We start from the raw sequence: 15,761 nt of genomic DNA on the forward strand, positions 1-15,761 counted from the left end.
AATGATAATATTAATATTAACTATTCTTTTTTGTATAAAATAACCACTTTTTCATTTTAATGCAATATTTAATTCCTATTCATAAACAAATTTACAAACTCAAGATAGGTATTTGATGTCAGTTAACTGAATATAGAAGTTTTACAGTGTTATTCACTTGAATGTTAAAATGATTAAGTATATTTTTATTATTACCATTTAGGTACCTGTTTGATTTAGTACTTAATGATACTCCTGATAATATTAGTGTATTAATATAAAATATTATAATATTTATTTTAAAATACTGTGGTAAACATTTCCTTAATTTATTTCTCATCATTTGAGTAATTTTCATCTCAATTATATTATTTTTGTTCTTTTACAGGCATACGAGTTGTCAACACTAACGGGCACTCAAGTCATGCTATTAGTAGCATCTGAAACGGGTCATGTGTATACGTTTGCCACGCGCAAGTTACAGCCGATGATTACTTCTGAAGCTGGCAAAGCGCTTATCCAAACATGCTTAAATTCACCAGACCCGTGCCCGTCTTCATCCGGTGCAAACTCAGGGGACCAACGCATGTCAGCAACGGGATTCGAGGAGACCGACCTATCTTACAACATTGGTGACGACCACGATTCCAAAGTAAGGCAGTTTGTGTACGGCCAACAGAGTCCTGTCCACCATCCACACCATCAGCAACACCATCCCCAACACATCATGGCCATGTCCCCGCCTGCTCATCTCATACCCTCATCTAGTCCCAGCCCGCTGATGCACACGGCCAACTATCAGCAACAGTGCACATCCCCGCTGCCATTACACCAATATCCTCACATGGCATCCCATTCACACAACCAGCGGTAATATTCAGTTGAACCAACATTGACGGGATAGCAAATTTTGAAAAAAAAAAATAAAATGAAATAGACTGAACCATATTATGTCTGTACAAGTAGAAATATATTATAATATAATATTACCAGAAAATATGCAATTACCATGCGATTATCCCCGGCAATGGGTTCAACCGAACATTGTCACGCCAACGTATGCAGCGTAGGCAATTCCTATTCGTCCGTGTTTGATTGCAGTGTGTTTCGCTTTGTGTGTTACGTTTTTATTATTTGCTGTGTTGTAGTTTATAAATATAATATTATGAGCTTAAATAAATCGCTTACTCTACTACTGCCGGGTCGTGTTCAAAATCGAAAGTACAATTTTTTTTTTATCATTACCGTCCCGAATATTTTTTTTTTAAAAAATCGTTGTTGCATTTCTATCAGCGTTCCGCTTTCGGTCTCCTGCAGCCCTGAATGAAGTTGATAAACGTTTGTTCGCAGTCCTGTTGAGTGATGTGGGGGAAGGAGAGGGATACAAAATATAATATAAATCGCCGGTGACAAACATTTTTTTAAAAATATTTACGCGCATCACGCCGCCGTCTGGTGGTACGCGGGGGGGTACGTCTGGTGACAAATATAAGGGGTCCGCCGATGATTGGTCAATTATCGTCTTCTTCGTTATTATTATTATTAAAAACATTAAAACGCTGTCCGTGCGTGGGCGGTAGTGGCGGCAGCGGGCATGTGCGTAGGCGGCGGCGACGGCTGGTCGCAACGATGGCAGTATTATGCCTACGCGCGTGGACCGGTTGCTGCCGTGGCCGAGACGCGGCGACCTAGGCGATTACTATACGTTTTTCCCGGACGGTTTTCGCCGACACCGCCGCCTCGTTTGGTTTTCCCACGGGATTAACGGGCACGGATCGCCATGGATTTATTACGTTTCAAGATAATCGAAAAAACCGGACCGCGCCGTATTATACCTATATAATGATAATAATAATATAATAAAGTGTAATAATAATATCGAATACGTGCCCGGGATCGGTAAGCAGCGGCGCGGCATCAGCGGTGCGTAGGTCGTGAGAACGGCGGCGGCGGTACGCTGCGATCGCGTAACGATTAAGAAACGGATAGAGAATAAAAAAATTAATAAATAATCGTGAAAAAAAACTGCAGTTATCGGTAATCATGTGTAATTACGCGTATTTATTAGCTCTCTCTCACTCAATCTCTCTCGTCCTGTACTCTTGTAAATATGAAACTATTTTGTTTTTATATATATTTATATAGTATTATTTTTAATTATTATTTTGTACAAAACACAAAAAAATCGAAACTTTGTATATTATTATATATTATTTATTATTTTTCGTATATATTATATATTTTTAATTTATTGTGGTAAGATATTTTAGAAAAAATTCTATGCATATGTTATTTTATAATATATACACATATTTTTATACGTATAAAAGAGAAAAACAAGAACATAGCCTTTTATAACTTTATACATAATCGTTATTGTCGATAACAAAATACGTCATTTGGTCTAGTCCGAATTTTTATTATATTGGTGTTACCTACACATCATTATATATATTTATATATATATAAATAAATACCTACTATTATAGACCTTTGTTATCAATTCTGTGATATTTATCGGTAAAATAAAATAATTGTAATATACATAGTATACACTGAAATATATAATATATATACGTTATGCCTTGCACATATATTTATTATATGTCGTTATACGATCAACTGTGAGCACATATATTATTATGTTATGTAATATAATATTTATATATTATAAACAATAATAATAAAAAAAAAATGACTAGGTATAATGAAATGTCTAAAAATTGTGTCCCTCTGCCGTCCATAAGACACACTACACGCTGCAGAGTCCCTCGTAAGTTTTAAAGTGGTAATATTATAAGAAAAAAAGAATCCTCAATGATGCGCCTGCACGTCAAGGGACGATTATGATCGAAAGAGTTTCGTACGCGCGTTGTCATAAAAACTCGTTCAGAAATCCGAAAATGACGTGTATATCGGCCGTGCAACTTTTTATTTTATTTTTCGAAATTTTGGGCGTGTGAGACGACGTGGGACGTCGTCGTCATCGTCGGTCGTTTCGTGCGTGTGTATATAATACACCTAAATACGTATTACATATTATATACGAGTATGTACACATATTTTTTCTCTTTAATTTCGTTTCCCAATTCGCAGTGGCGACGTGTCGATACACAGACTAGCACACGCCTCATACGTTCGTAACAATAATAATATATACGTATATAGAAGGCTACAAACACACACACACACTTATTCATGTCCGATATTATTGTCGCCCACTACCGGTGAGTCCGTCCGCACAACAATAATTACGTGAGCGCCGCAGACGCCCACCAGCGCGCGGCCCGCGTCGACGGGAAGTTTTCAAATAGTGTGTTACACTTGAAACCAGTGTGCCCACACGCGGTGAAAAAAAGATTTAGCCCACGCGCGACCGACCGAGCTTGCACGTTGCGAAACATTTTTTCGTGGTTTTTCGCCTTCATAGCGACGTTTCCGGCGGAAATACTAGGACCGGACCGGAAACGGCGGGTTTTTCGGGGCAGTTGATGGCCCGCGCGGATTTCTCGCCGGAAAAGCCGACCGCAGGACGAGCCCGAAACTGACCAGATGTTCGCCTGCGCGCGTGCGTCCCATTTCATATACTCCTACTGCTGCTCCACACCTCGCTGCCGCTGCTGCACCGCCCCGGAGCGGTTTTCTATTGTAAGCACTGCACATAATATAATATTATGCGTATGTAATTGCGGGCGCATATAATATAATATTATGATAATTCGTAGGAAACGGACGACGTGTGCAACAGGTGCCACGCCGTGCGGCGGTAGATGACCCCCTTAGCTCAGCGTGCGGCGGAAATGCGTATTATCGTCGTCGACGTCGTTGTCATTTTCGAGCGTGTGCGGAATATCGTATTATATAATATAGTAGAATAACATAACATTACCCACAGTGGGCACAGGGTAAAGGAATAAGAACTTCGGAATACCTCAGATGGGGTACCAATTGTAGCTGTGTAGTCCTTGAAATCTATGAAACGAAACGAGACAAAAAAATCGAATGAAATTATAACTATAGAGGTAGTAGTACTTACTAACAGTACTGAGTATAAAAGTACTAAGTACTAATTAGTAATTACTATAGGTACATAAAAAATGATATACAGACGGGAAAAAAATACTCCAAAAATTGCAAAATAATTAAAACCACATGTATGACATACAACGCCACGCACTATATATGTAAGTATTATAATATAATACTGGTCTGCTCTAATCATAAAAACAAAATATGTTGCGGGGCGATGGGAGTGGGCATACACGTGACCTATAATAATAAAAAAAAAATGAAATCCGGTCGTACTGTTTGTATTTGGTGCCTTTGATTTGATTTTCGAGGGTCAACTTTAAAAAAAACTGCACTATTTTTATCTAAATATCGCCACATGCAGCGGGTCGCCGAAGTATAAAGTACCGGATATCGACATATTTTATACAATTATACCCATCCGCATGTACATGAACGGATACGTAGGATTCAGTATATAGATACAGGTGTGGTGACTTCGGCTGTATATAAATGTTCACAAGTATTATGTATACAGAGTGATGTGGCGCAATTGGATAAAAAAATAAGTGCCCTTTTGATGTGCGTTGTCTGCAGTAAATGTTTGTGAGGCCGTAAAGAAACGCATAAATTTCAAAACGACACTTGACCGTACTGCACAGGCTTACACTTATTTGACTATACCGAAGAATATGTACCTATGCTCACCATATGTCGATATAACTCATCACGACCCGTGAATGTCACAGTGCCGACTGTGTGCGAATGCTGCTTATAATGCGTGTGATGATATTTCGTCGATGTTGGTGCAGTTGTATGCACGTCGGCTGCACCGCGAGATTCACGCGAGGCTTTAACAGATTAATATATTATATTATTATCTACTCACCGTGTAGAAGCCGTAAGTGTGCGCCTGCAAGTATTGCTGTCGTTTAGCCTTATACGTATTATATAGATTAGTTTGATTGATGTGACTTTTTTGTTGATTAGATTTAGTTTTGCACCTTGCACCTCGAATCACGAGTTTTTCATATTATGTTACTTATATATGCACACGCGTATATTATACGATATCGAGTATCAACATAGGTGTTTTCAACGATTTTTCATCTTCGTTGAACGAGTCGACTCCAGGTAAGTACATAATATACTATACATACTATAGTCTATAACGTCCGCATAATCCTATATTATTATTATTTATTATCTGATGCGGCGCGGTGCGCATAATATAAAGCGCGCTTACGGCGATGACGATTTTGACGTCTTATGCGCATGACTGCACTACAATATTTTATTTATTTATCACTATACAAACGAAATATCGCGGTGCACCGTGTACACTGTGCAATCATAATTCATAACCCACTATAAATCTACCCGTCTAAAGTGTTCAGAAGACGCGTATATAACTACGCAGAGTATTGCACATTTGCATCTCGCCATTTTTCGACACGATTGAAATGTACTGTCGATTTCTTAATAATTACCTATATAAGCTATAGCAGGTATACTTCTTACTTATGCAGTTCGGGCTGTCTTAAATTTTGCAGGAGTCCATGGTCATCCGGAGCTTAGGGACCTTTTAGAAGGCCAAAAAAAAGTCGAATAAAATAATTGAATAAAAACGTAAGTGCTCACAACTATAAGCGTTATTTACTTAACATTTTAACATTGCCATTTATCTACATTTTTTTTTCTAGAGTTTAGAATTATTTTTTTTTATACAGACAGTCGTATTAATACGTTACAGCTTACAATTTATATTATTCGGGGCCCTCATATGGCTGTGACCTGTGGGGTCCTTGGCTCGTGCCCCACGTGCCCGTAGTGTAAAGACAGAACTATACGCAATATATGAACACAATTTATTGACATCTCAAATCGCGAACGTATATCCTTCCTGGTCAAGATACGCAAAGGCTAAAGATTCGACAGGATTAGTCATCTGAACTATTATATTATGTATAGGTATAGAAAGGTATTGTCATTTGTCTTCAATTACTGCAGGGGATGTGCGTAGTCGGAAGGTAATTTTTTTTATTAATATTTTAATTTTAATATCAAAAAAAAATAAACAACTTTAAAAGTCCACTACGCGTACGCATCAAATATGTATTTAAGAGTAAAAAGATATTGTTTTCTTACTGTGTATTAGTGTTTGAATTTCAAAAAGTCGCGGTTAAAGTACATTTTGACGATTTCATTGACGTTTTTTTTACTTCTCAAAGAGCTAAACCCCGTGCGCCCAAGGGCCCCCGCATAGCCAAAGATGGCCCTGAGTGTTTCACAATGTCGTAATAACTACAACACTCGCGTAACCTCGTGGTCGTCATCGGTCTGTGTTAGTATGCACTGTGTATCACATGATAAACTATCGAAACTCAAACAGTCGAACAACCGTAGACGAAATTACGGGCGGCCTAAACATTTTGCAGCCCTATAATTCGAAATCGAAACGGTATAATCCTGCAGCCGGCAAGGCGATTAGAGATTCCAATGGTTTTGTCATTCTCTCATTATCCAACCGTGATTTCTTATCGTATTATAAAATATCGATACATGTGTGTGTGTATAATAATATTAATATGGTCGTTTAATAACGCGTATTTCGCTAAAAACCCGGCAGCGGGAAACTCAACCATTGTATAATCCTGCCAATTTCGAAATGGTCGTTTGCCGGATGTAAAATATAATTATTAATAATATATCATAAACTTACTATAGGTGTACCTATTATACGCAGTCTCGTCGTCGTTGTCGCATATAAAAACGAAATAATTGTGTAATGAATTGTTATAGTTTTGAATACGCGCGTCGCATAATATAATAATATGTGTATACGAGTATATATATATATAGGACGCGTATGTAGCAAATTTATATTATATACCCGAGATGGAGACGTCCGTCGTTTCTTTTTAGTGTCAACATCTTCATTCATTAGGATTCATTGCTTCATTGTTTAGACGTCATGACGGGCAATTAGATTGTACCTATGGGGTATAATATTGTATTCAGCGGTGGATATGCCAGGCGTCTATAATATACACAGGTGGGTACGCTGCGGCGGTATATATTATTATATGGGCGGGAGGCGACGAAGATGTGGTGTACGTACACCCGCGAGGAAAACCGCAGCAGAGTTTATTATTGCAGCAGCAAGCACGACGAGGAGAAAACGAAACCCGACACATTTTATATATATTATATATTTTATACATGACATCGCGGCGTGTACATAATCAGTATGACGTCCTATATTATTATTGTATACAATAGGTGAAGGTACGCGCGTTAACATATTGTGGCAGTAGCGGATCTTATTCATGAGTTGGGCGGGGGAGGGGAGGGGAGGGACGAATTTTCAAAACAAATCTGTATGCTATATGTTAGGAATATCAGTTAAGTATATCAAAGTATGTAAGTATGTCCACAGGCGCAACTATATAGGACCACATTTTTTTTTGGGGGGGGAGGGCTCAATATGGTCTCCTTATAACTCTGTGTGGACTTTTTTAATTTCCCCTGCACCCTTTTACTAAGTCGGTAAATTTGTAAGTGACTTGTAATAAATATAAATTTACATCAAAATGTATATACTTATATAATATTTATTCTAATACGATTCACATCAAGCATGCACAATCTCATTTTTTTCTACCTAATGTATGTACTCAAATTTTGCTTATTGAAATTTTCGAATATACTTAAGTACCTAAAAACCATAATTTAAATTATTCAAATTTAAAAGTACAAAATACCAACTTAATGATTTATCGTAAAAAAGGTTGATTCTCATTTGAAAAAAAAAAGTTTGTATCGCAACAGGACACTGCAACTTAAATGGTACAACAAATCTAAGAATTTACCAAATCTGAGAAGCATACTCATTACTCATTCTTAGCCAATTCTATTTCAGAGTATGTCTTGTCAAAGGAAACATTGTTCGTGACTTCTTATATCCAATACTTATATATTTGAAGGCTAAGCCCTCACTCTCAAAGTCTCAAGCACCCGCCTAGTTGCGCTTATGATTATGACAAATATAATATTTACGGGGGATTTGTATATTTTGCGAAATTCTATTGCCGGTAAACACGTTGGTACAACAGCTTATAGTATTGCCACCATTCCAAAAGATTATAGAAATACGTATGAAATCGGTCCAATGGGGTACGCCTTTCACCCCCCCCCCCCCCCATTGTATTTGTCACTGCGTTCATTTTTACGGACGGTATTCGAATTATTTTACCGTTTACCGTACAGACTGACATCAATACATCATAGACAGTGGCCGACCGTGTGCGAATTGTCTGGGCCGGGTTCATCGGCGGGGCGGGTTTGAACATAGGCGTTACTATTTGGGACTTTAGTGATTTCATGTCCATCATAATGAATCCGGATGACTCGACGAATACATATTGTGGTGAAAACAATTCGTTCTATATAATAGCCTGCGCAATCATTAACCAATTCATATAATAATAATATAATATAATACAACTGGTATTATTATATACTAAAATTAATGACGACCAATTAGGTATAATTGATTGTATAATAATTAATTACGAGAATATATTGTGTAGCAATCAGCCATGATAAATGCCCCGTGTAGTTTATTTTTTCCCATACCTACTGTATTACTGTCCGCGGTGGGGCCTTGTGCGACGGCACAGCGATTGCACCGCATCAAACTATCAAAGTGGTCGAATAGGTAGGTTAGGTTACTGCTGTTAAGTAGCTGGCACTCATAACATAAAGCTCGTTTCGTCGGCTACACTGTTGCAGAATCTATCTCGGAATTTTTCAATCGATCGTTTCGCGACCCATCTATATAATTTTCCAAAAAAATTTGCAGGTGTTTATACAAAATTACTCATTATACACGTATCGCGTTTCCGAGCTGTTACGCGTGTCCCCCGACGGGCGAGGGAGACAAATCTAAATACACCTACAGCCGAACGTTCGTTTTAATAACATTTATTATACACGAGTTATAACATATAGATACGTATTATTATCTTTTCCACATAATATTATTACTGACGCCATTTGCGGAGGTCTACTGTCGCTGTGCGGCAGCGTTATAATATTATACATTTTTATGACCGAGTAGGAATAATAATAATATATATACTTAATAGGCAACTATATTTATACATTTTATTTCTCGTATTTATACACACCTACTGCAATTCGGTTTGGAACAAAAAGTCGATGTTCTCACAGTAGGTACCTCTTGCATATTATCATAATATAGCATTATAATACATACATTATTATATTATTATGCAGATTGATTGGGTTCGACGAGTATAATATATAATATCCGTTCAGCCAATATTCAAACGTAGGTATAATTCAATTGTTAATAAAAACAAAAACAATAAAATATACTGTCGAATAATGGGTATATTTGATAGGTACTTATATAGTATATTATAGTATATAATGTTATATTATTATGTTGAAAATATATGACGATCAATTCGCGAGGGATATTTTTCTTGGGGTTGACCGATATTTTCGTTCATATTATTATGACCTGCCTCTCTTCGATTTGTATGTTACGGGTCAAGTACAAAGGACCGCGGATATAATGTTTACACCCACAGGGATCACCAATTGACATTTTTTGGAGGGCCTCTTTAGGAATTCGGCAAGAAGGTATTGGTGGCGATCAAAATTGAATGCTTCTACTTATTTATTCAAAGGCAAAATGAAAATGAATGAAAACCTAGTTTAATTCACAAAAAAAAAAAAATTAAAAAATCGTTTGGGAGGAAAATTTATGGTTAGGTTTTGCTATTTGCTACTTACTACAATTATTTGAAGTGTTACATCTAAAAACAGTGTAAAATACAACTGATTATTCATTTTTTTAATATTTAATCGAGTATGTGTATTTTGGATTGATCTATATAAGTGTCATGTATGTTTATTGCATAATGATAATCTTTATTGCGGATATCAACTCCATTCACAAACATAATATTTACAATAACAGTATATAATAATATCATTTTTTACATTTAACAAAATTAACATATTATGCTACGACAAATTAAAAATAACATGATAAATTATACATTTTGAATTTGTATTTTTTTACCTTAAATCACGATTTGAATAAATCAATTTTATTATAGGTAATTAAAAAAGTAAATATCAACTGTAGCATTTCCTGATCGAAATGTAAGTTTGATGAAGTGTTAATTTTTATACTCTGAAACTTGGTAGGTACATGTGAATAAAAAGTAAGTTTTGTATCAAAAGTAACACCCAAGTTTTATTTGATATTTTAGTCTAGGAATACGACTGGTATCTATAGTGCGAATGGTATAGTCGCGGTATACCATGTTTTTGTATATTGAATCAAACTATATTAAGTATGTATACTGAAACTTAAAAAACGTATATAATATATATATTTTATACCTATATAGACTGACCTGTGGTGGTTAAAAAATATATAAATCAACATGATTAGTAGTGTGCAGCCATCACGTGGGAGTAGGTTGATAACTTAAATCGAATATTTAATTATAAATTATAATGCATAATTTTAAAACTGTATTCCCGCTGTTGGAAAACATTTTATACTAGTTATGCCCTATAATAAATAAAAACAAACTCGGCTTGCATAATGCAATAATTACTTGTAGAGTTGTCCCTCTTTCGTGTTTTGAAATAAAATTAACTAATATCCGTCTCCACGAACTATTGCATTATTAATTATTTTCCATAGGTACGATTTCATTATTAATTATTATTATTTTTATTTACTTATCAGAGCGATATTTGCCGACAAATTGGTTTTCAATTTTGATTTTAATTACTTTTTATCCATAATATATGTTTATAATTTATTCTTGACGTATATTATAGACTATAGCCGATATATATATATATACCTATTTATAGCTGACATTTACAGATAGTGAGTACCTAATTATTATTTTTTAGTGTGGTAACTCATAAGACTCGTAGTCCCGCGTAGGTACGTACAATTATTATAGGCAGAGAGGGATTTACCTATAGAGTGGTTTTTTTTTCACGATAGTTTCAGAATATTGCATCGTATGACGTTATGAGCAAAGTAAAGAATATGAAATTTCACACTATTATTCATCAGTTATTGATAATCTAATGGTGACATTTCCAATACGCTAAGCAAGTTAGAGAAACATAAAATTGAAAAATATTTTATTGGAACTTTATTTTCTTGATTCATCTATTTTCTGAACTTATTAATGAAAGACAACAAATTTATAAATCCCCATAATATTGTTTTTATATTTTGTTGTTAAAGATTACAAGACTTCACTGTCGAAAGCCAATGTTGTCATACGTTTTTCTGATAACTCAAAATAGGTACATATATATACATATATATATAATTTTAAATAGATTTAATTTATAAATGAATCATTATTTTGTGTTCTAAACCTAAACAAAAACAAAATTACTCATTACTTCGCATTAATTGTGTATAATCGTCACGAACTTATATACAACTATATACATATACACCTGCTATATAATCACATTTTATACAATCGAGCCTGCATTATACAATATGAATAATATTATGTGTTAACTGTTAAGGCTCATTTGCTATGTGATAGTATGGTCCATAAATATCCAAATTAAAGTTAGTAAGTATTTTGATATGTATAAAACGACATTAAAGCTTTATGAAAAAAAATCGGGTACATTATATATTATATATATTATTGCTTTACATAAGTAGTACTTACCCATTTACGTTAATTTCTATGAAGGCTATAATTAATTAGGAGAATCATAATAGTCAATAATCTTACTTCCTTAACTTGTTTTATTCGCTGAGGAATATTTGCATTACCATAGGATAAACCCAGTGATTTATCATATGAACGACACAATTTATATGTAAACTATTGAATAGATGTGCACTTTTATTGTTGGCGTATAGAAACGGGATAAATAGCTGTGCACTGCACTCTGATCTGCTAGTCTCTATTAAAATTAATAAAATTATACAATATAAAATGTATACTTTGTGTTAATACATTAGGTATGTAATAATGTTGTTGTTTTTACTGGATACAATTTATTATTTAACTTAACTATTTATCCAAATAAATAATTATTAAAATAACCTAATACCATTATAAATCATTGATTTTTATCGTTTTAATTGTTAATACATTATAATACAATATCAATTATCATGTCGTACCTAATATGTTTTTATAATTTCTCTTAAGAACATGAAAAAAAAATAGAAGTATGATTACTGATTAAGCAGGTATGTAAGAATATGACGTCTTAAAGGTATATAATAACATTGTCTAAACGAATAATAATTTAATAGGTTCCCATACAATTTACAATCGTCAAGATAAACCTTCAAAATGGTTACTGCGCATAAATTTAATTTCCACACATATTATAACCCAAGTCGCCAAGTCAACCTATAAGTGTATATATATATATATACATACCTACCTATTATATATTTATATTACTCAGCTGCAGTTTTCCCGAAAAATATGTCAAAAAAACATTTTAAAATTAATCATGTAGGTAGGCGTAGGTTTGTCATTGCTTAATAATTGCAGTAATTATTAATAATGTTAATACTGTTAAATAATTCATTCTCTCTGCATAAAAACTCTGGGTACGCTTTTATCACTAACTCCGTCATAATACTGTTACAAATTCGTTTACTCGTTTCCAGTGATTCACGCGATTCAGAATATTTGCGTCCTTTAGCCGCGTGACCTACTCAATGTGTCTTATTATAATATTATATACCTATATATGTTTAATATTATATAGTATGTAACGTTTCATATTTTATTTTAATACTGTCCTATCGCTTTATAAATAGGTCACGGTTCGAACCGTATTGGTATACGTTTTACAATAATATTATTGTTTGTTCGAAGACCCCTCTACGCCAAACGATGTCGCGGGAACTACGAGGGAATGGACGTTTTTCTAAATTTTTTTTATGCATTTAATGTTTTTTTTTTTTTATTTTTCAAATTAAATATGTACCTACTCTAAAATACGATAGAGTCCGTGCACATGCCAGTTCGTATTAGAAGTTGGAATACTATCGTCGAAATAAAACAAATATATACCTATATAGTCTATGCGTACGTAACAATAATAATTATACGTTTCGGTGGAGTGTGAAATGCGTATTAAATTGTAGTCAATTTTATATTTTACATAATATTATATATAATACGGGTTTTCCACTATATACACCGAACGACGCCGATATATAATTATACACTTGTAATCTTAGACACGATCGAATAACATTCGTGATTGATAATGCCCGTGTACTGCACTGTATTATAAGATATGCTCGGAACAGTCATCAAGTGTCGTAGTATAGTGATGAATTGGCGTTTATATCATAGGTATATTATACCTGTACATTTTTTTCATCCGCTCTTTGTTTACCCAAACAACAATCCTATGGTATAATATTCTCGTCCAGAAAAAATCGTATTTATTCTTATTATTATTATTTTTTTTTTTTAGATTCGAAAAGCGATTTGTTCGAAGCGAAAAAAAAAAGAGTTTGCCATATAGCGCGACAGTCGTCGCATAATATCATACAATATACGCATCGTCATAAATCATATACTATATCACCGATCTATCGTTTATTGTGTACATTATATCTTATATTTATAATTTATATATATATAGCGTTTAAAATAACGAAACAATATCAAAGTGTTAATACATATATATATATACATAGCACGCGCGTCCGCTGGCTTGTTTTATATTCTGAAGGGGACGTTTATATGGTGACACGCACCAGATATATGTATAATATAATGCATATACCCATAGTAGTATTTCCCATTTTCGCAGTTCTTTTTCAGACTAGTTTTGATCGCCGAACAACCCAAAGACCTTGTAAATAATACCCTTCTACAATGTGCGTGCGTTTATTATGTATATGTGTGTCGTGTGTGTGTGTGTGCGTGTGACACATTAACATACATTTTATCCAAGTGCGTAAACCCGTTTCGAGTTCCTTGGAACTTACAGTGTATACGTGTACTTGTACGCGTCACACGGCGGATAGTAGATAGGTACTAATAGGATAGAATATACGATAATAGTATAAATACGTTCCGGAAACGATTTTTCCCACCTATATACACAATCGAATGCAGTTACAATATATGCACCGTGCACGGTATAATGGTTGGTGCGAACGGCTCGAATACATTGTATTGTTCACCTAGGTATATATAACGTATTTCTTTATCCCGCGGCACACGAGTTTTTCCGGAAAAAAGCTGTGCACGAAATTATTGTAGGACCAAAACATTTTGAAAGAAAAAGATCTGAAACAGGACGTGTGTCCCGTGTTGCCGACGTATTATATACAAATTATACGTTTGTGTGCGGCGGCGGTGATATTAAATTCGAAGCGATTTGAGTTATATTAATAAGAAATATTAATTTCAGGCGATCAAGTCGCTTCTCGGCTTTACCACACGATGGTTGGGAAATAACTGCCGATGAATGGGAAAAACTACACATCCTTAAATGTTCAGATATTTTCATGGCCGATGACGGGGATATAATTACGCGTTTTTCGCAGCATTATAAATGTTCAACCCTCTGCGTATGACCTGATCTTAAAACCGATCCTCGTGAATCGTTTCAAACTTCGATTGTGTATAATATTTTAATAACACACTTGCACACGTCCACAGACCTATAAGAAATATATTATAATATTGTCATATAATTTGTGTTAGTACCAAATACCAAGTATACCATGAGTATACCGATACTGGGAGGAAATTCTATAGCGGAAAACGTTTTTCAGAACAAACGTAGGAAATTAGCGAGCGCTTTTTTTAGTGAGTTATTTTGTTCAACCGTGGTCGTGGTGTAAGACATACAAAGTTAAGGTGGGTTTCCACTACATACGTGTACGTTTACGTGCAGATATTGACCGGATACGTTCGCTATGAACGGTATCATACAAACGTTTCCCATCGGTTGATCGGTTATGGATTGGTAACATATTAGTTACCTCGTATATTCTTATGTTATCAATATTGTTATCAATATAGAGCCGTGTACACGTGAAAAGTTGAACTGGATTCAACTTCATGGTATCATGGTCAAGCCTGTGGTAAGAACGTATAACACCCTGGTATACCAAAAGCTTACCGTGTATATCAACCAATCACAGTAAAGTATTTTTATGCACGTACACGTATCTAGTGGAAATCTACCTTTAATCGTGATAAGTCGTGATAGTAAAGGGAGGTTCACACCGTGTCGTGTAAAATAATCACGGTTACAACAGCTACCAAACGATAACGCATTGTTAAATATATTCAACTTTTGATAGTGTGGTTATCTTTATGTGCGGATAAAACCGGGTTCATACTTAATGTAACCACACGGTCAAAAGTTGAATTTGAGCCGGATTCACAGCTGCGTCGTGTGTCGTGTCGTGTCAATCAAATCGTATTGTGATTGGATATTACTTTTTTGGTATCATGTAATAACCAAGTTGCAACCGAGTATACCAAGAATTGACTACAAGGGGATTCACACCTCGTCGTGTCGTGTGAAATTATCACGGTTACCACAATTACCAAAGGATACCATATAGTTGAATATATTCAACTTTTTACTGTGTGGTTACATTTATGTGCGAATAAAGTCGGGTTCATACTTAATGTAACCACACGATTAAAAGTTGAATATATTCAACTATA

At 34.8% G+C, this 15,761-nt stretch overlaps 1 protein-coding gene across 1 annotated transcript in view; it reads left to right on the forward strand.

The window, feature by feature from the left end:
- Nucleotides 1-15,761, forward strand: part of LOC103307660 (serum response factor homolog) — an 81,781-nt gene that overhangs the window by 2,963 nt on the left and 63,057 nt on the right. Inside the window, exon 2 of the mRNA XM_008182327.3 lies at nt 368-631. Within this exon, the coding sequence (XP_008180549.2) occupies nt 368-631 (264 nt within the window). The remainder of the gene's footprint in view (nt 1-367; nt 632-15,761) is intronic.

This window comes from Acyrthosiphon pisum, chromosome A3, assembly GCF_005508785.2.
Source record: "Acyrthosiphon pisum isolate AL4f chromosome A3, pea_aphid_22Mar2018_4r6ur, whole genome shotgun sequence".
Classification (NCBI taxonomy): domain Eukaryota; kingdom Metazoa; phylum Arthropoda; class Insecta; order Hemiptera; family Aphididae; genus Acyrthosiphon; species Acyrthosiphon pisum.